This window comes from Metopolophium dirhodum, unplaced genomic scaffold (assembly GCF_019925205.1).
Source record: "Metopolophium dirhodum isolate CAU unplaced genomic scaffold, ASM1992520v1 scaffold24, whole genome shotgun sequence".
NCBI lineage: Eukaryota > Metazoa > Arthropoda > Insecta > Hemiptera > Aphididae > Metopolophium > Metopolophium dirhodum.
This window is the reverse complement of record NW_026869912.1, coordinates 192-23,739: the sequence shown is the minus strand read 5'-3', so window position 1 is coordinate 23,739 and position 23,548 is coordinate 192. Positions and strand designations below refer to the sequence as shown.

General features: G+C 15.5%; 1 protein-coding gene and 3 pseudogenes across 1 annotated transcript; 3 read left to right on the top strand and 1 right to left on the bottom strand.

The window, feature by feature from the left end:
* Positions 1–6,998: 6,998 nt before the first annotated feature.
* Positions 6,999–9,025, top strand: LOC132953387 (cytochrome c oxidase subunit 1-like; annotated as a pseudogene).
* Positions 8,343–9,025, top strand: LOC132953388 (cytochrome c oxidase subunit 2-like; annotated as a pseudogene).
* A 5,340-nt stretch (positions 9,026–14,365) lies between these two features.
* Positions 14,366–15,221, bottom strand: LOC132953382 (NADH-ubiquinone oxidoreductase chain 5-like; the record flags this gene model as incomplete). The annotated part of the gene is given in 3 exon segments (XM_061025853.1): positions 14,366–14,428; positions 14,430–15,082; positions 15,209–15,221. Coding segments are annotated over 3 exon segments (729 nt in total), but the record flags the coding sequence as incomplete, so codon positions are not given.
* A 2,644-nt stretch (positions 15,222–17,865) lies between these two features.
* Positions 17,866–19,004, top strand: LOC132953381 (cytochrome b-like; annotated as a pseudogene).
* Positions 19,005–23,548: the final 4,544 nt, after the last annotated feature.

Sequence of the window (23,548 nt, the reverse complement as noted above, 5' to 3'; positions counted from 1 at the left end):
GTTAATTAATTTATTTAAAATATTTATTTTGAAAATAAAAAATAGAAATTAATTCTATTAACTTAATACTAAAATTAATGATATAAGTTAAATAATTTAATAGAAAAATTAAATATAAATAAAAATAAAGATAAAGGTAAAATTAATTTTCAAATTAAATATATTAACTTATCATAACGAAAACGTGGTAAAAACCCACGTAATCAAATAATTAAAAATATAAATGTTAAAATAAAAATATTTAAATAAAATTTATTCATTATTAAACCAAAAAATATTTCACATAATAATATACCTATAAATATAATTCTTATATATTCAGATATAAAAATAAAAATAAAAGATAAACTTCTAAATTCAATATTAAAACCAGAAACTAATTCTGATTCTCCTTCAGAAAAATCAAAAGGAGAACGATTCATTTCTGCTAAAAATCTAATTAATAATAAAATAAATATTAAAAAAAGAAAAAAAAAAAATTTAGAATTTATTTGATAAATATAAAAATCATTTAAATTAAATCTATTAATTAAAAATATTAAATTTATAATAATAATTATTATTCTTACTTCATAAGAAATTATTTGAGAAATAAAACGAATTATCCCTAAAACTGAATAATTAGAATTAGATGATCATCTAATTATTAAAAAAATATAAACTATTAAACTCGAACAACAAAACATATAAATTAAACCAAAACCTATAATATAATTTATACCAATATAAGGATAAATAAATCAAAAAAAAACAGAAATTAATAAACCTAATATAGGGGAAATTATAAAAATTAAAAAATTTATATTTCTAGGATAATTAACTTCTTTAAAAAATAACTTTAAACCATCACCTATAGGTTGAAAAACACCTTTAATAAAAAATTTATTAGGGCCTTTACGTAATTGAATATAACCTAAAACTTTACGTTCTAATAAAGTAAAAAAAGCTACTCTTATGAAAACTATTAAAAATAAAATCAAAAAATTAATAATTATAATAAATATAAAAATTACTATCTATAATTAAAATTATATAATTAAATTCTAAATTTAACACAATTATCTGCCAAAATAGTTAAATTAATTTAATTCACTTAATAAAAAAATTTAATTTAATTATTTAATCCTTTCGTACTAAAATAAATTATTTTTTAAAAGATAGAAACCAACCTGGCTTACACCGGTTTGAACTCAAATCATGTAAGAATTTAAAGGTCGAACAGACCTAATACTTAAAATTTTGCACCTAAGATTAATCTTAATTCAACATCGAGGTCGCAAACTAATTTTTAAATTTGAACTTAAAAAATTAATTACGCTGTTATCCCTAAAGTAACTTTTTCCTATAATTAAAAATTTTAATTCAAATAATCACTAAATAATGTAAAATTTTAAAAAAAGTTTAATAATTTTTTTTATCACCCCAATAAAATAAATAATAAAATTAAAATATTTATAATCCAAAAAAATTAAAATTAATATTTATAAAGTTTTATAGGGTCTTATCGTCCCTTTAAATAATTTAAGCTTTTTTACTTAAAAATAAAATTTTAATTATATAAATAATAAAGTTTATTTCTCATCAAATCTTTCATACAAGTCCTCAATTAAAAGACTAATTATTATGCTACCTTTGCACAGTCAAAATACTGCAGCTATTTAATAAATCATTGAGCAGATCCTATATTAAATTAAACTTAATACAATGTTTTTGTTAAACAGATGAAAATAATTTTTGCCGAATTCATAATTTATAAATATAAATTATACTAATTTAATCATTATTACTAAAAATTAAATATTAATTAATAAAATTTAATAAAAAAAATAAATAAATTTATAATAAATTAAAACTAAATAAATAATAAATTTTTACAAACTTATAATAAAAATTTCTATTCCTATAAATTATTAAAATAAATAAATTATTATATAAAAATTTTAAGCTTATCCCTAAAATAATTTAAATTTAAAATATTAATATATAAAATCAAAATAACTTTTAAAATTTTAAATTAAATTTAAATCTTAAATAACTAAATATAATATAACGAATTAAATTTCAAAACTAATATTATTTTATAAATATTTATAAAACAATAAATTAATAATAAAATTAACTCTATAAATTTTGAGAAATTAAAAAAAAATTAAAAATTTTAATTAACCCTGATACAAAAGGTACTAAAAATATTCTTTTTAAAATTTAACTAATTCTTTTACAATACTATTAAACTATAAATCTAAAAATTAATTTTTACTTAATACTAAAACCCTAAATAAATAAATTACTTTTATAAAAAATCAATAAAAAATAAATATATTAATAACTTTAATTTAAATAAAGTTTAACAACATCCTATCATTGTAAATGACATACTTAAATTTAGATATTTATTTATAAAAAATATAATCTTTCTAAATACACTTTCCAGTACATTTACTTTGTTACGACTTGTCTTATTTTTAATAAGAATGACGGGCAATATGTACATATTTTAGATCTTTATTCATATTAATTAAATAAATAAATTTACTATTAAATCCAATTTCATTTTAATTTTCATCTAAAATCCAAAAATAAAATTTAATGTAACCCATTATAAACTTATTTATTAACCACATCTTGACTTAACATAAATCATAAAAATAAACAAAGAAAATAAATTTTTAAATATATTCATGACAGCGATATATGAACTATTTAAAATAAGTAAAATTAATCGTGGATTATCAATTAAAAAACAGGTTCCTCTAATAAGACTAAAATACCGCCAAATTTTTTAAATTTAAAGAACATAACTATTAATTTTTTAGTAAATTAATTTAAACTTTTATAATAGGGTATCTAATCCTAGTTTTAAATAAAATTTAATAGAATAAAATAATTATAATAATAATTCTTAATTAAATTTTACTTTATTAAAAAAAATTAAATTATAAATTATACTTAATACTAATAACCAAACTATTTTACTTGTATATTATGTTTAACCGCAACTGCTGGCACATATTTAGTTTATACTTAAATTAATAATTAAATCTAAATCTCTTTAATATTTAATATTTAATACTGAGAATTATTAAAATCCTTTAAGAACTTATTAACAATCAAAAAATTTCATGTATTTTCTTAATTAAATAAAATTTTATAATAAAATAAATTATATTTATATATAAAATAATAATAATATGGTTTAATATTATTAAAATAAGCAATTTTTAATTAAATTTTAATTTTATTGAATTTATAATAAATTACAATTTTAAATTAAACAATAAAACTTAAGTAAATAAAAATAAATTTTCCAAATTTGAAGACAAAAATTATACACAATTATGTAGTTATACCCAAAAATTTCTCACAAAAATATTTTAATTAACGAATTATGATAAAAAATCGAATAAAGAATTTTTATTTTTACAATTTTTGAAAAACCAAATTATACAATTTTTAATAATTTAACTCAACTTTTTAAAATAAAAAAACTAAATTGTAATTTTTCAACATATTTTTTTTTAATAATGGACATTTCTAACAAATTAAAATTAATTTTATAGATAAAAAAAGTATACTTTTTTTAGTTAATTTATACGACTATTTACATATATTTAAATATTTATATACTGATTAATTCCTAAATTGAAATTTTAATAAAATATAAATATTTTCTGTAATCAGGTTTATACATTTAATGAGCTAAAATTTTAAATTAAACAATAAAACTCGAATAAATAAAAATAAATTTTCCAAATTTGAAGACAAAAATCATACACAATTATGTAGTTATACCCAAAAATTTCTCACAAAAATATTTTAGTTAACGAATTATGATAAAAAATCGAATAAAGAATTTTTATTTTTGCAATTTTTGAAAAACCAAATTATACAATTTTTAATAATTTAACTCAACTTTTTAAAGTAAAAAAACTAAAATTGTAATTTTTCAACATATTTTTTTTTAATAATGGACATTTCTAACAAATTAAAATTAATTTTATAGATAAAAAAAGTATACTTTTTTTAGTTAATTTATACGACTATTTACATATATTTAAATATTTATATACTGATTAATTCCTAAATTAAAATTTTAATAAAATATAAATATTTTCTGTAATCAGGTTTATACATTTAATGAACTAAAATTTTAAATTAAACAATAAAACTCGAATAAATAAAAATAAATTTTCCAAATTTGAAGACAAAAATCATACACAATTATGTAGTTATACCCAAAAATTTCTCACAAAAATATTTTAGTTAACGAATTATGATAAAAAATCGAATAAAGAATTTTTATTTTTGCAATTTTTGAAAAACCAAATTATACAATTTTTAATAATTTAACTCAACTTTTTAAAGTAAAAAAACTAAAATTGTAATTTTTCAACATATTTTTTTTTAATAATGGACATTTCTAACAAATTAAAATTAATTTTATAGATAAAAAAAGTATACTTTTTTTAGTTAATTTATACGACTATTTACATATATTTAAATATTTATATACTGATTAATTCCTAAATTAAAATTTTAATAAAATATAAATATTTTCTGTAATCAGGTTTATACATTTAATGAGCTAAAATTTTAAATTAAACAATAAAACTCGAATAAATAAAAATAAATTTTCCAAATTTGAAGACAAAAATCATACACAATTATGTAGTTATACCCAAAAATTTCTCACAAAAATATTTTAGTTAACGAATTATGATAAAAAATCGAATAAAGAATTTTTATTTTTGCAATTTTTGAAAAACCAAATTATACAATTTTTAATAATTTAACTCAACTTTTTAAAGTAAAAAAACTAAAATTGTAATTTTTCAACATATTTTTTTTTAATAATGGACATTTCTAACAAATTAAAATTAATTTTATAGCTAAAAAAAATATACTTTTTTTAGTTAATTTATACGACTATTCCTACTTTAATTTTTCAAATAATTGAATTTTCAAACTAGAAACCTTATATATATATATACAATAAATATATGTATATATTCATATAAGGATTTATATACATATATATATATATATAAGATGTATAGATAATATTACTATATAAGGATTATATATATATATATATATATATATATATAATATAAGCTATATAGATGTATATATGTATTATATATATATACTATATATATATGAAGTCTATATATGTATACTACTATATATATTAATAAATCCTCTATATACTCTTTCTTCTTTCTTTTTTTTTTAAAGGAGGGCTAACGCCCCCCTTTTTAGACAATTACAAACGTCATGCCTCACTAAAACATATTTTTTTTAAAATTTTATTGAGATTATTCCCAATCTCTATCTAAACCAAGAAACATTTTTTTACTAAACAATATTTTTAAAAATAAAATGCCTGAAAAAGGGTTACTTTGATAGAGTAAATCATGTATTATATATACTTTTATTATACTTTAAGAAACTATCTAATCCATAAATTTCAAAAATTTATATGCATAAACACCTAAGTATATATCATAAAGAAAAATAAGCTAAAATAAGCTTTTGGATTCATACTTCAAATATAGAATAAAATTCTTTTTTCTGATAAATTTAAATTTAACAAAAATTATATTTTTTACATTATTAATATTTAGAACTTTAATATCAATTTCAGCATCAAATTGATTATCAATATGAATAGGATTAGAATTAAATCTATTTTCAATTATTCCAATTTTAAACTTTAAGTCATCAATTTACTCAATTGAAGCTACAATAAAATATTTTTTAATTCAAGCTTTTGCTTCAATTTTATTACTAATTTTTTTAATTAATAAAAATCTATTATTTATAAATAATGATAATATTTTAATTATAATATCACTATTAATAAAATTAAGATTAATACCTTTTCATTTATGATTACCTTCAATAATAGAAGGACTGAATTGAATATCATGTTTATTAATAATAACTTGACAAAAAATCACACCTTTAATTATAATTTCTTATTTAAATATTAATAAAAATATAATTTTTTTAATTGTATTAATCTCAATAAATTCAATTTTTGGTTTAAATCAAAATTCAATACGTAAAATTTTAGCTATATCATCAATTAATAATACTACCTGAATACTATTTGCAATTTTAATAAATGAAAATTTATGAATTAATTACTTTTTAATTTATTCTTTATTAAATTTTTTAATTATTAAAATACTTAATAATTATAATGTTAATTATATTAATCAAATAAAACTATTTAATTTAAATTTTTTTTTCAAATTAAATATATTAATATTAATTTTTTCAATTATAGGTTTACCTCCCATAATAGGATTTTTAATAAAATGAATACTAATTAAAACTTTAATCTATAATAATATATATATTATTATAATAATATTAATTATACTAACTATTTTAAATTTACTTTTTTATATTAAATTAACTTATTTTATATTATTTAATTTTAATCTTTTTAATAAATGATATCTAATATATAAAAAAAACAATTATGATTTCATTATATTAATAAATTTTTTTAGATTATTTTTTAGTTACTTATTTATTTATTAAGGTTTTAAGTTAACTAAATAAACTATTAATCTTCAAAATTAAAAATATTATATTTTAAACCTTAATTAAATAATTAATACCTTTAAATTTGCAATTTAATATCATTTAATATGAATATAAGATTTAATGATAAAAAGATTATTTAATCTATATATAAATTTACAATTTACAACCTATTATCAGCCATTTTATCTATAAAATGAATTTTTTCAACTAATCATAAAGATATTGGAACTTTATACTTTTTATTTGGTATTTGATCAGGTATAATTGGATCATCTCTTAGAATTTTAATTCGTCTAGAACTAAGACAAATTAATTCTATTATTAATAATAACCAATTATATAATGTAATTGTAACAATTCATGCTTTTATTATAATTTTTTTTATAACAATACCAATTGTAATTGGTGGATTTGGAAATTGATTAATTCCTATAATAATAGGTTGTCCTGATATATCATTCCCACGTTTAAATAACATTAGATTTTGATTATTACCCCCATCATTAATAATAATAATTTGTAGTTTTTTAATTAATAATGGAACAGGAACAGGATGAACTATTTATCCACCTTTATCAAATAACATTGCACATAATAATATTTCAGTTGATTTAACTATTTTTTCCTTACATTTAGCAGGAATCTCCTCAATTTTAGGAGCAATTAACTTTATTTGTACAATTCTTAATATAATACCAAATAATATAAAATTAAATCAAATTCCTCTTTTCCCTTGATCAATTTTAATTACAGCTATTTTATTAATTTTATCTTTACCAGTCTTAGCTGGTGCTATTACAATATTATTAACTGATCGAAATTTAAACACTTCATTTTTTGATCCAGCAGGAGGAGGAGATCCTATTCTTTATCAACATTTATTTTGATTCTTTGGACATCCTGAAGTTTATATTTTAATTTTACCTGGATTTGGATTAATTTCACATATTATTAGTCAAGAAAGAAATAAAAATGAAACATTTGGTAATATTAGAATAATTTATGCAATATTAACTATTGGATTATTAGGATTTATTGTATGAGCTCATCATATATTTACAATTGGTATAGATGTTGATACACGAGCATATTTTACATCAGCAACTATAATTATTGCCATTCCTACAGGAATTAAAATTTTTAGATGATTAGCTACTATTTATGGATCTAAAATTAATTTTTCACCCTCAACAATTTGATCTTTAGGTTTCATTTTTCTATTTACAATTGGTGGCTTAACAGGAGTTATTCTTGCTAATTCATCTATTGATATTATTCTTCATGATACTTATTATGTAGTAGCTCATTTTCATTATGTATTATCTATAGGAATTGTATTTGCAATTATTGCTAGACTAATTCATTGATTCCCAATTTTTACAGGATTTTCTATAAATAACTTTATTTTAAAAATTCAATTTATTTTAATATTTATTGGAGTAAATTTAACTTTTTTCCCCCAACATTTTTTAGGTTTAAATGGAATACCTCGACGTTATACAGATTATCCTAATAATTTTTTATTATGAAATATAATTTCATCAATTGGATCAATAATTTCAACATTTAGAATTATCATTTTAATTTATTCAATTTGAAATAGAATTTTTTTAAAAAAAACAACAATTTTCAAATTAAATTTAAGAAACTCTATTGAATGAATTCATAATTTACCTCCATTAGAACATTCATATTCAGAATTACCTTTAATTATTAATTTCTAATATGGCAGAAATTATATGCAATGAACTTAAAATTCATTTATAAAGAATAATCTTTTTTTAGAAATTATAACTTGATTAAAACTAAGATTTCAAAATAGAAATTCGCCATTAATAGAACAATTAATTTTTTTTCATGATCATACAATTTTTATTATTATTATAATTATATCAACAATTACTTACATAATATTATTTATTATAAACAATAAATTTATTAATATTAAAATTTCAGAAAATCAAATAATTGAGTTTATTTGAACAACAACTCCACCTATTATTTTAATTTTTATTGCCATACCTTCTTTACATTTATTATATTTAATAGATGAAATTAAATGTCCTATTTTAACAATTAAAATTTTTGGGCATCAATGATTTTGATCCTATGAATACTCAGATTTTTCAAATATTGAATTTGAATCATATATAATTAATGATTTAAATAAAGAAAATTTCCGTTTAATTGAAGTAGATAATAAAACTATTATCCCATTTAAATTTAATATTCGACTTTTAATTTCATCAGATGATGTTATTCACTCTTGAACTATTCCAAGTTTAGCAATTAAAATTGATGCAATTCCAGGACGAATAAACCAAATTAATCTTTTTATAAATCGTCCTGGAATATACTTTGGTCAATGTTCAGAAATTTGCGGAATTAATCATAGATTTATACCAATTCAGATTGAATCAATTAATTTAAATAAATTTATCTATTGAATTAAAAACTTTTAACTCATTAGATGACTGAAAAGCAAAGTAATGATCTCTTAAATCAAAATATAGTAAATTAGCAATTACTTCTAATGAAAGAGATTAGTTAAAGTTATAACATTAATTTGTCAAATTAAAATTATTTATTTATATCACTTAATCCCTCAAATAGCACCAATAAATTGATTAATTCTATTTATATTTTTTTTTTCTATATTCTATTTAATTATAAATCTATTATACTTTAATTTTATTAAAAATATAAAAATTAAAATTTCATTTAAAAATAACATAAAAAATTATAATAAATTTATTTAATATTTTTGACCCTTCAACAAAAGTTTTTAATTTAGAATTAAATTGAATTAGAACTTTATTAATTATTTTAATAATACCAAATTTTTTATGAATTATACCAAATCGAATAAATTGATTTATATTTAAAATTTTTAATATATTAAATAACGAAATATTAATATTATATAAAATAAAAAAAACTAAATCACCTGCATTTATATTTATTGCATTATTTATATTTATTTTACTTAATAACTTTTTTAGATTATTTCCTTATATTTTTTCATCATCAAGTCATATAATTTTTTCAATTACTTTAGCTTTACCATTCTGATTATTTTACATTATTTTTTCAACATGTAAAAATACAAAAAATATAATTGCACATTTAATTCCACTTAATACACCAATTTATTTAGCCCCATTAATAACAATCATTGAAACAATAAGAATTATTATTCGACCATTTTCTTTATCTATTCGTCTAACTGCAAATTTAATTGCAGGACACTTACTTATAACATTATTAAACTTTAATTCAATAATAATCATTATTATTTTAATTCAAATATTTATAATAATTTTTGAATTATGTGTAGCCTTAATCCAAAGATATGTATTTTCAATTCTTTCATCTTTATATTCTAGAGAATAATGATAAAAATTAATCAACCTTATTTTATTCTAAATTTAAGTCCATGACCAATTTTAATAGCTTTAAATACTTTTAATTTAATGATTTCAAATATCATAATTATAAATTTTAAATTTAATTTAATATCATTAATAAATTTAATTTTAATTATTACTATTTCAATCTTATGATGACGAGATGTAATTCGAGAAAGAACATTTCAAGGTAATCATAATTTTTATATTATAAATCTAATTAAATTTAGAATAATCTTATTTATTATTTCTGAAATATTTTTATTTATTTCATTTTTTTGAAATTTTTTACATAATTCTTTAGCACCATCAATTGAATTAGGATTAAACTGACCTCCTAAAAACATTAATTTTTTCAATCCATTATTAATCCCATTACTAAATACAATTATTTTATTAACATCAAGATTCACTGTAACATTAACTCATCTTTACTTATTAAATAATTCAAAAAAAAAAACAATTATTTTTATAAATATAACAATTATTTTAAGTATCTATTTTTTATTACTTCAAATATTAGAATATAAACAAGCAACATTTACATTTTCAGACTCAATTTTTGGATCATCATTTTATATAGCAACAGGATTCCATGGTTTACACGTTATTATTGGAACAATTTTCCTAATAATCAATTTAATACGTATAATAAAAATACATTTTTCATATATTCATCACATCAGATTTGAATTAGCTGCTTGATATTGACATTTCATTGATATTATTTGATTATTTTTATATATAACTTTCTACTGATGAAATAATTAATTTTATTAATATATATAAATAGTATATTTGATTTCCAATCAAAAAGTTTAATTTTTAAATAAAATAATTATATTAAATTTAATATCAATATTAACAATATTTATTATTATACTAATTTTATTTTCAATTATAATTTTAATCAATATAAAAATAAAATTTAACTACAACAAATCAGCACCATTTGAATGTGGATTTGATCCATTTAATAAATCACGAATTCCATTTTCCTTAAATTTTTATTTGATTGCAATTATCTTTTTAATTTTTGATATTGAAATCTCAATTATTCTACCAATAATTATAAATTTCAAAATCTCTAATATACTATATTTCAATATTATATTCATAATATTTTTTATATTTATAATTATTACTATTTTTTATGAATGAAAATTTGGATCATTAAATTGAAAAATTTAAAGGATAATAGTTAAAATTTATAACATTTAATTTGCTTTTAAAAATTATTATATAATTTATCTTAAATAAGAAGTAATATTTTACATATTAATTTCGACTTAATAATAGATTATCAAAATCCTTATTTATTAATTGAAACCAAAAAGAGGTTTATTACTGTTAATAATAATATTGAAAAAAATTCCAATTAAAAAGATTTTAAAAAAAAAGAAGCTGCTAACTATCTTTTAAAGCATTTAAAATGTTTAATCTTTAATTTATTTATTAGTTTAATTAAAACATTATATTTTCAATATAAAAATAATTTTTATTTATAAATAATAATTTTAAAAATTAATTTTTAAATTAACTAGAAAAACTAACAAATATTTTTAAAAAAAAATATGCAAAGGTAACTACCTTACACAAAAATTTATAAAAAATTAAATCAAAAATTAATCTTTATTAAAAATAACAAAAATTAACACAATTAGAATTTTACCTTTATTTTAAAATTATCACCAAAATTAAAAATTTTTTTTACATTTAATTTTAAAAATTAATTTTTAAATTAACTAAAAAAACTAACAAATATTTTTAAAAAAAAATATGCAAAGGTAACTACCTTACACAAAAATTTATAAAAAATTAAATCAAAAATTAATCTTTATTAAAAATAACAAAAATTAACACAATTAGAATTTTACCTTTATTTTAAAATTATCACCAAAATTAAAAATTTTTTTTACATTTAATTTTAAAAATTAATTTTTAAATTAACTAGAAAAACTAACAAATATTTTTAAAAAAAAATATGCAAAGGTAACTACCTTACACAAAAATTTATAAAAAATTAAATCAAAAATTAATCTTTATTAAAAATAACAAAAATTAACACAATTAGAATTTTACCTTTATTTTAAAATTATCACCAAAATTAAAAATTTTTTTTACATTTAATTTTAAAAATTAATTTTTAAATTAACTAGAAAAACTAACAAATATTTTTAAAAAAAAATATGCAAAGGTAACTACCTTACACAAAAATTTATAAAAAATTAAATCAAAAATTAATCTTTATTAAAAATAACAAAAATTAACACAATTAGAATTTTACCTTTATTTTAAAATTATCACCAAAATTAAAAATTTTTTTTACATTTAATTTTAAAAATTAATTTTTAAATTAACTAAAAAAACTAACAAATATTTTTAAAAAAAAATATGCAAAGGTAACTACCTTACACAAAAATTTATAAAAAATTAAATCAAAAATTAATCTTTATTAAAAATAACAAAAATTAACACAATTAGAATTTTACCTTTATTTTAAAATTATCACCGAAATTAAAAATTTTTTTTACATTTAATTTTAAAAATTAATTTTTAAATTAACTAGAAAAACTAACAAATATTTTTAAAAAAAAATATGCAAAGGTAACTACCTTACACAAAAATTTATAAAAAATTAAATCAAAAATTAATCTTTATTAAAAATAACAAAAATTAACACAATTAGAATTTTACCTTTATTTTAAAATTATCACCAAAATTAAAAATTTTTTTTACATTTAATTTTAAAAATTAATTTTTAAATTAACTAGAAAAACTAACAAATATTTTTAAAAAAAAATATGCAAAGGTAACTACCTTACACAAAAATTTATAAAAAATTAAATCAAAAATTAATCTTTATTAAAAATAACAAAAATTAACACAATTAGAATTTTACCTTTATTTTAAAATTATCACCAAAATTAAAAATTTTTTTTACATTTAATTTTAAAAATTAATTTTTAAATTAACTAGAAAAACTAACAAATATTTTTAAAAAAAAATATGCAAAGGTAACTACCTTACACTAAAATTTATAAAAAATTAAATCAAAAATTAATCTTTATTAAAAATAACAAAAATTAACACAATTAGAATTTTACCTTTATTTTAAAATTATCACCAAAATTAAAAATTTTTTTTACATTTAATTTTAAAAATTAATTTTTAAATTAACTAGAAAAACTAACAAATATTTTTAAAAAAAAATATGCAAAGGTAACTACCTTACACAAAAATTTATAAAAAATTAAATCAAAAATTAATCTTTATTAAAAATAACAAAAATTAACACAATTAGAATTTTACCTTTATTTTAAAATTATCACCAAAATTAAAAATTTTTTTTACATTTAATTTTAAAAATTAATTTTTAAATTAACTAGAAAAACTAACAAATATTTTTAAAAAAAAATATGCAAAGGTAACTACCTTACACAAAAATTTATAAAAAATTAAATCAAAAATTAATCTTTATTAAAAATAACAAAAATTAACACAATTAGAATTTTACCTTTATTTTAAAATTATCACCAAAATTAAAAATTTTTTTTACATTTAATTTTAAAAATTAATTTTTAAATTAACTAGAAAAACTAACAAATATTTTTAAAAAAAAATATGCAAAGGTAACTACCTTACACAAAAATTTATAAAAAATTAAATCAAAAATTAATCTTTATTAAAAATAACAAAAATTAACACAATTAGAATTTTACCTTTATTTTAAAATTATCACCAAAATTAAAAATTTTTTTTACATTTAATTTTAAAAATTAATTTTTAAATTAACTAGAAAAACTAACAAATATTTTTAAAAATATTTAAAAAAATTTATTTTACCTTTATATCTTCAATATAATGCTCTTAAATTAAGCTATTTAAATTTAATAATTAAATAATAAAATAATTAAAAATCATAAAAAAAATAATAAAATATAAACTTTATAACTATTTAAAAAAATACTCTGTCTAAATCTAATTATTTTCTTAAAAAAATAAATTAAACCTCTATTTAAATTATATTCAATTCAACCAATTTCAAAAACCTTTAAAGTAAAAAATCCAATATAAAGAAAATTATTTAAAAAAAAATTTACTTTAAAAAATAATAAATTTCATATTAATCTAAAAAAAAAAATATTAAATAAAGAAAATATATATTTTATAGAAAATAAAAAATTATTAAGTTCAAAAAAAAATCAAATTCTAAAAAATAAAATTAATACTCTTAAAATCTTAAATTTAAATTCTAATAAAATTAAATCAAATTTATAAAATATTAATCATATAAAAAAAGAACCAAAAAACAACATAATAAAACTAATAAATATTATACTAATAATTAAGATTTTTCTTTCAAATTTAATAATCATTAAATAATTAAATATAGAAAAATTTATTATTATTAAATAATAAATTACACGAATTGAATAAAAAAAAGTTAAAAAAAAAGAAAATAAAAAAAAAAAAAAAAAAAAAAAAATTCAAATTTATTATTAAAAAGTATTCAAAAATCAAGTCCTTAGAATAAAAACTACAGAAAAAAGGAAAACCACATAATGATATTAAAGTAAATATAAAAATCAAACCACAAAAAGGTAAATAATCAATTAATCCCCCTATTTTACGAATATCTTGATTATTATTTATATTAAGAATTAAAATACCAGATCTCAAAAATATTATAGATTTAAATAAAGCATGTATTAATAAATAAAAAAAACATATATCAATTTTACCTAAACATAAAATCATAAATATAAAACTTATTTGACTTAAAGTAGAAAAAGCAATAATTTTCTTTAAATCAAATTCAAAAATTGCATTTAAACCAGATATTAATATAGTTAAACAAGAAATTACTATTAAATAATTTAAAAAAGAAAAATTTAAAAAAATTTCATTAAACCGAATTATTAAATAAATACCAGCAGTTACTAAAGTAGAAGAATGAACTAAAGAAGAAACAGGTGTAGGAGCTGCTATAGCTAAAGGCAACCAAGAAGAAAAAGGAATTTGAGCTCTTTTAGTCAAAGAAGCAAATATAATTATCAAACTAATAAAAAATAAATAATTTAAATTTCTATAATAATTAATTAAAATAAAATTTCAAGAACCAAAATTTAATATTCAAATTATAGATATAATAATAAATAAATCACCTAAACGATTTAAAATAACAGTTACCAATCCCGAACTATAAGATTTTTTATTTTGATAAAAAACAACTAAACAGAAAGAAACCATTCCTAAACCATCTCAACCCAACAAAATTCTAATTAAATTAGGACTAAGAATTAAAAAAAATATAAACATAATAAAAAAATTTATTAATATTAAAAATCGATTCTTATTAAAATCATAATTTATATATTCTATTCTATACAATAAAATTATTGAAGAAATCAAAAATACAAAAGAAATAAATATTAAAGATATTCAATCCAATAAAATAACATATAAAACTATACAAGAATTAAAAAAAAAAAATATATACTCAATAAAATAAAATTTATCAAAATAAATTAATAATAAGCCTAAAATAAAAAAAATAATAAATGATATAAAAAAAAAAAAAAAAAAAAAAAAAAAAAAATTAAATTTAATTATTTAAATATAACATATAATCTTTAATTCCACAAATTAATATTTTAATTAAACTATTTAAATAACAAAATAATTCTATAATTAAAAAAATTATATTCAAAGGTAATCAATGTATAAATAATAATAAATATTCTGTTAAATTAATATAAACTAAATAATTTATATTAAAAAATAATTTACCATATTGAGTATATAAATATAAATAAAGACTATATAAAAATATTAAAATCATAATTAATAAATAAAATATATAAAAATAATCTAATCAAATTATTAAACTAATTAATAAAAATAATTCACCAAATAAATTTAAAGAAGGAGGAAAAGATATATTAGAAGAACATAATAAAAATCATCAAAATGATAAAAAAGGATAAATATTAATTAAACCTTTATTTAAAAACATTCTACGACTTTTAAAACGTAAATAACAAATATTTCTTAAACAAAATAATCCAGAAGAACATAAACCATGACCAAATATTAAAATTAATGAACCAAAATAACCTCAATTATTTAAAGTTAAAAACCCAATAATAACTAAACCTATATGAACAACAGAAGAATAAGCAATTAAAATTTTAAGATCTCTTTGAAAAAAACAAACTAATCTTAAAATTATTATTCCTAATAAACATAAAGAAATTAATAAATAATTAAATTTAAGATTAATCTTAAAAATTAACATTAAAATATGATAAATACCAAAACCACCTAATTTTAATATAATACCAGCTAAAATTATTGAACCACAAATAGGAGCTTCAACATGAGCTTTAGGTAATCAGATATGAAATATAAATAAAGGTATTTTAACTAAAAAAATTATTATTAAAAATATATAAAAATAAAAATTTAAATTATTTAAATAATCAAAATAATACATAAATATAAAGTTAAAATTATTTAAACTTAATAAACATGAAAAAAAAGGTAAAGAAAAAAAAATTATATAAATAAATAAATAAAATCCAGCTTTAAAACGCTCATATTGATATCCTCAACCATAAATTAAAATAATTACAGGAATTAAATTAATTTCATAAAAAATATAAAATAAAAAAAAACTATTTCTAAAAAAACAAAAATAAAAAATAATAACAAAAATAAATATTAATAAATTAAAATAATTTAAATAATTATTTTTAAAATTAAGTCTAGAAATATAAACTAATCTAATAATCCAAATACCTAATATAAATATTAAATAAGAAAATATATCTATACCAAATAAATATCTAATATTTAAAAAATAATTGAATATTGGAATCTTAAAATATATAAAAAAAAAAAAAAAAAAAAAAAAAATTCTGGGCTAATCATCATCTTTTAACCTTCAAGCTAAAAAAAATCATTCTAAAAATAATTAATATTAAAATTATTAACATTGTAAAATTATTAATGATTTTATATAATCATTTCCATATATACGAACTATTAAAATCAAAATTGTTAAACCTAATACTCTTTCACTAATACAAAAAATAAAAAAAACTAATAATAAAATATATTGCTTAATAAATATTATTAAATTTAACAAAAATAATAAAGATAAAATTAATAATAAATATTCTAATCCTAAAAGTATTATTAATAAATGATTAAAATTAAAAATATAAAATAAGACTCCAGAAAATAATATAAATATTAAAACTAAAATAAATAAATTTATCATTTTAATAGTTTAAAAAAAACATTGATATTGTAAATCAAAATTATAAAATTATTTAAAATAAATCAGTATAAATATATACATATTATCATTAATCTCCAAAATTAATATTTTAATTAAAATATATACTGAATTTTAAAAATTATTTTATTAACTAATTTAATTATAGCAATTATATTAACAATAATGAAATCACCTATTAGATCAAATTTAATTATTTTAATTCAAACAATAACTTTAACTATAATAATTAATTTAATTAATAAAACATCATGAATTTCATTTATAGTTTTCATTTTATATATTGGAGGATTAATAATTATTTTTTTATATATCTCAAGAATTGCTTTTAATGAATTAAATATTAATAAAAATTATAAAAACATAATTTACAAAATAATTTTTATATTCTTAATATTAATTTACTTTAAATTATCTCTAAATATAGAAAATATGATTTATGAAAATAAATTTATATTTGAAGATAACTTTTACTTATTAAACATATTTATAATACCTAATAATATTTTAATCTATATAATTATATTTATTCTTTTTTTTTATATTAATTTTAATTATCTGAATATTAAAAATTAATAAAGGACCAATTCGACAAAAAACCAATTAATGAAAAAAAACATAATAAAAATTATATCACCAATATTAAACTTACCAACACCTACTAGAATTAGTTTTATATGAAATTTTGGATCTTTATTAATAATCTGCTTAATTAATCAAATTTTAACAGGATTATTTTTAGCTTTCCATTATAAAACAGATATTAACTTAGCTTTTCAAAGAATTATTAATATAAATCGAAATATTAATTTTGGATGATTAATTCGTTCTTTCCATGCTAATGGGGCATCAATATTTTTTATTATAATTTATATTCATATTAGACGAGGAATTTATATAAATTCATTTAATTTTAAAATAACATGAATTGTAGGAGTATTATTATTATTATTAACTATAATAACAGCTTTTGTAGGATATGTATTACCATGAGGACAAATATCATTTTGAGGTGCAACAGTAATTACAAATCTTTTATCAGCAATTCCATATTTAGGAAATTCAATTGTAATTTGAATTTGAGGAGGCTTCTCTATTAGTAATGCTACATTAACACGATTTTTTTCAATTCACTTTATTTTACCTTTTATTATTATTTTATTTACTTTTATTCATCTTTTTTTTTTACATATAACAGGATCTAATAATCCATTAGGTATTAATAGAAATTTTGATAAAATCAGATTTTCACCTTATTTCTTAATTAAAGATTTAATTGGATTAATTATATTTATATGAATATTTTTCATTTTAACTTTAATTTTTCCTTATTTATTAAATGATCATAATAATTTTGATATAGCAAATTCAATAATTACGCCTAATCATATTCAACCAGAATGATATTTTTTATTTTCATATTCAATTTTACGAGCAATCCCTAATAAATTAGGAGGAGTTATTGCCTTAATATTATCAATTTTAATTTTATTGATTATACCTTTATTAAATAAAAAAAACTTCTTAAGAAATAAATTTTATCCTATAAATAAAATTCTATTTTGAATTTTTATTATAACATTTTTTATATTAACATGAATTGGTATACAACCAGTTGAATATCCTTTTATTTCAACAAGTCAAATTTTTACAACAATTTACTTTTCATATTTTTTTATTAATTTTTATATTATAAAAATATGAGATAAATTATTAACTTAATAAAATCAGTTAATTAATTTATTTAAAATATTTATTTTGAAAATAAAAAATAGAAATTAATTCTATTAACTTAATACTAAAATTAATGATATAAGTTAAATAATTTAATAGAAAAATTAAATATAAATAAAAATAAAGATAAAGGTAAAATTAATTTTCAAATTAAATATATTAACTTATCATAACGAAAACGTGGTAAAAACCCACGTAATCAAATAATTAAAAATATAAATGTTAAAATAAAAATATTTAAATAAAATTTATTCATTATTAAACCAAAAAATATTTCACATAATAATATACCTATAAATATAATTCTTATATATTCAGATATAAAAATAAAAATAAAAGATAAACTTCTAAATTCAATATTAAAACCAGAAACTAATTCTGATTCTCCTTCAGAAAAATCAAAAGGAGAACGATTCATTTCTGCTAAAAATCTAATTAATAATAAAATAAATATTAAAAAAAGAAAAAAAAAAAATTTAGAATTTATTTGATAAATATAAAAATCATTTAAATTAAATCTATTAATTAAAAATATTAAATTTATAATAATAATTATTATTCTTACTTCATAAGAAATTATTTGAGAAATAAAACGAATTATCCCTAAAACTGAATAATTAGAATTAGATGATCATCTAATTATTAAAAAAATATAAACTATTAAACTCGAACAACAAAACATATAAATTAAACCAAAACCTATAATATAATTTATACCAATATAAGGATAAATAAATCAAAAAAAAACAGAAATTAATAAACCTAATATAGGGGAAATTATAAAAATTAAAAAATTTATATTTCTAGGATAATTAACTTCTTTAAAAAATAACTTTAAACCATCACCTATAGGTTGAAAAACACCTTTAATAAAAAATTTATTAGGGCCTTTACGTAATTGAATATAACCTAAAACTTTACGTTCTAATAAAGTAAAAAAAGCTACTCTTATGAAAACTATTAAAAATAAAATCAAAAAATTAATAATTATAATAAATATAAAAATTACTATCTATAATTAAAATTATATAATTAAATTCTAAATTTAACACAATTATCTGCCAAAATAGTTAAATTAATTTAATTCACTTAATAAAAAAATTTAATTTAATTATTTAATCCTTTCGTACTAAAATAAATTATTTTTTAAAAGATAGAAACCAACCTGGCTTACACCGGTTTGAACTCAAATCATGTAAGAATTTAAAAGGTCGAACAGACCTAATACTTAAAATTTTGCACCTAAGATTAATCTTAATTCAACATCGAGGTCGCAAACTAATTTTTAAATTTGAACTTAAAAAATTAATTACGCTGTTATCCCTAAAGTAACTTTTTCCTATAATTAAAAATTTTAATTCAAATAATCACTAAATAATGTAAAATTTTAAAAAAAAGTTTAATAATTTTTTTTATCACCCCAATAAAATAAATAATAAAATTAAAATATTTATAATCCAAAAAAATTAAAATTAATATTTATAAAGTTTTATAGGGGTCTTATCGTCCCTTTAAATAATTTAAGCTTTTTTACTTAAAAATAAAATTTTAATTATATAAATAATAAAGTTTATTTCTCATCAAATCTTTCATACAAGTCCTCAATTAAAAGACTAATTATTATGCTACCTTTGCACAGTCAAAATACTGCAGCTATTTAATAAATCATTGAGCAGATCCTATATTAAATTAAACTTAATACAATGTTTTTTGTTAAACAGATGAAAATAATTTTTGCCGAATTCATAATTTATAAATATAAATTATACTAATTTAATCATTATTACTAAAAATTAAATATTAATTAATAAAATTTTAATAAAAAAAATAAATAAATTTATAATAAATTAAAACTAAATAAATAATAAATTTTTACAAACTTATAATAAAAATTTCTATTCCTATAAATTATTAAAATAAATAAATTATTATATAAAAATTTTAAGCTTATCCCTAAAATAATTTAAATTTAAAATATTAATATATAAAATCAAAATAACTTTTAAAATTTTAAATTAAATTTAAATCTTAAATAACTAAATATAATATAACGAATTAAATTTCAAAACTAATATTATTTTATAAATATTTATAAAACAATAAATTAATAATAAAATTAACTCTATAAATTTGAGAAATTAAAAAAAAAATTAAAAATTTTAATTAACCCTGATACAAAAGGTACTAAAAATATTCTTTTTTAAAATTTAACTAATTCTTTTACAATACTATTAAACTATAAATCTAAAAATTAATTTTTACTTAATACTAAAACCCTAATAAAATAAATTACTTTTATAAAAAATCAATAAAAAATAAATATATTAATAACTTTAATTTAAATAAAGTTTAACAACATCCTATCATTGTAAATGACATACTTAAATTAGAGTATTTATTTATAAAAAATATAATCTTTCTAAATACACTTTCCAGTACATTTACTTTGTTACGACTTGTCTTATTTTTAATAAGAATGACGGGCAATATGTACATATTTTAGATCTTTATTCATATTAATTAAATAAATAAATTTACTATTAAATCCAATTTCATTTTAATTTTCATCTAAAATCCAAAAATAAAATTTAATGTAACCCATTATAAACTTATTTATTAACCACATCTTGACTTAACATAAATCATAAAAATAAACAAAGAAAATAAATTTTTAAATATATTCATGACAGCGATATATGAACTATTTAAAATAAGTAAAATTAATCGTGGATTATCAATTAAAAAACAGGTTCCTCTAATAAGACTAAAATACCGCCAAATTTTTTAAATTTAAAGAACATAACTATTAATTTTTTAGTAAATTAATTTAAACTTTTATAATAGGGTATCTAATCCTAGTTTTAAATAAAATTTAATAGAATAAAATAATTATAATAATAATTCTTAATTAAATTTTACTTTATTAAAAAAAATTAAATTATAAATTATACTTAATACTAATAACCAAACTATTTTACTTGTATATTATGTTTAACCGCAACTGCTGGCACATATTTAGTTTATACTTAAATTAATAATTAAATCTAAATCTCTTTAATATTTAATATTTAATACTGAGAATTATTAAAATCCTTTAAGAACTTATTAACAATCAAAAAATTTCATGTATTTTCTTAATTAAATAAAATTTTATAATAAAATAAAATTATATTTATATATAAAAATAATAATAATATGGTTTAATATTATTAAAATAAGCAATTTTTAATTAAATTTTAATTTTATTGAATTTATAATAAATTACAATTTTAAATTAAACAATAAAACTTAAGTAAATAAAAATAAATTTTCCAAATTTGAAGACAAAAATTATACACAATTATGTAGTTATACCCAAAAAATTTCTCACAAAAATATTTTAATTAACGAATTATGATAAAAAATCGAATAAAGAATTTTTATTTTTACAATTTTTGAAAAACCAAATTATACAATTTTTTAATAATTTAACTCAACTTTTTAAAATAAAAAAAACTAAATTGTAATTTTTCAACATATTTTTTTTTAATAATGGACATTTCTAACAAATTAAAATTAATTTTATAGATAAAAAAAGTATACTTTTTTTAGTTAATTTATACGACTATTTACATATATTTAAATATTTATATACTGATTAATTCCTAAATTGAAATTTTTAATAAAATATAAATATTTTCTGTAATCAGGTTTATACATTTAATGAGCTAAAATTTTAAATTAAACAATAAAACTCGAATAAATAAAAATAAATTTTCCAAATTTGAAGACAAAAATCATACACAATTATGTAGTTATACCCAAAAATTTCTCACAAAAATATTTTAGTTAACGAATTATGATAAAAAATCGAATAAAGAATTTTTATTTTTGCAATTTTTGAAAAACCAAATTATACAATTTTTAATAATTTAACTCAACTTTTTAAAGTAAAAAAAACTAAAATTGTAATTTTTCAACATATTTTTTTTTTAATAATGGACATTTCTAACAAATTAAAATTAATTTTATAGATAAAAAAAGTATACTTTTTTTTAGTTAATTTATACGACTATTTACATATATTTAAATATTTATATACTGATTAATTCCTAAATTAAAATTTTTAATAAAATATCAATATTTTCTGTAATCAGGTTTTATACATTTAATGAACTAAAATTTTAAATTAAACAATAAAACTCGAATAAATAAAAATAAATTTTCCAAATTTGAAGACAAAAATCATACACAATTATGTAGTTATACCCAAAAATTTCTCACAAAAATATTTTAGTTAACGAATTATGATAAAAAATCGAATAAAGAATTTTTATTTTTGCAATTTTTGAAAAACCAAATTATACAATTTTTTAATAATTTAACTCAACTTTTTAAAGTAAAAAAACTAAAATTGTAATTTTTCAACATATTTTTTTTTAATAATGGACATTTCTAACAAATTAAAATTAATTTTATAGATAAAAAAAGTATACTTTTTTTTAGTTAATTTATACGACTATTTACATATATTTAAATATTTATATACTGATTAATTCCT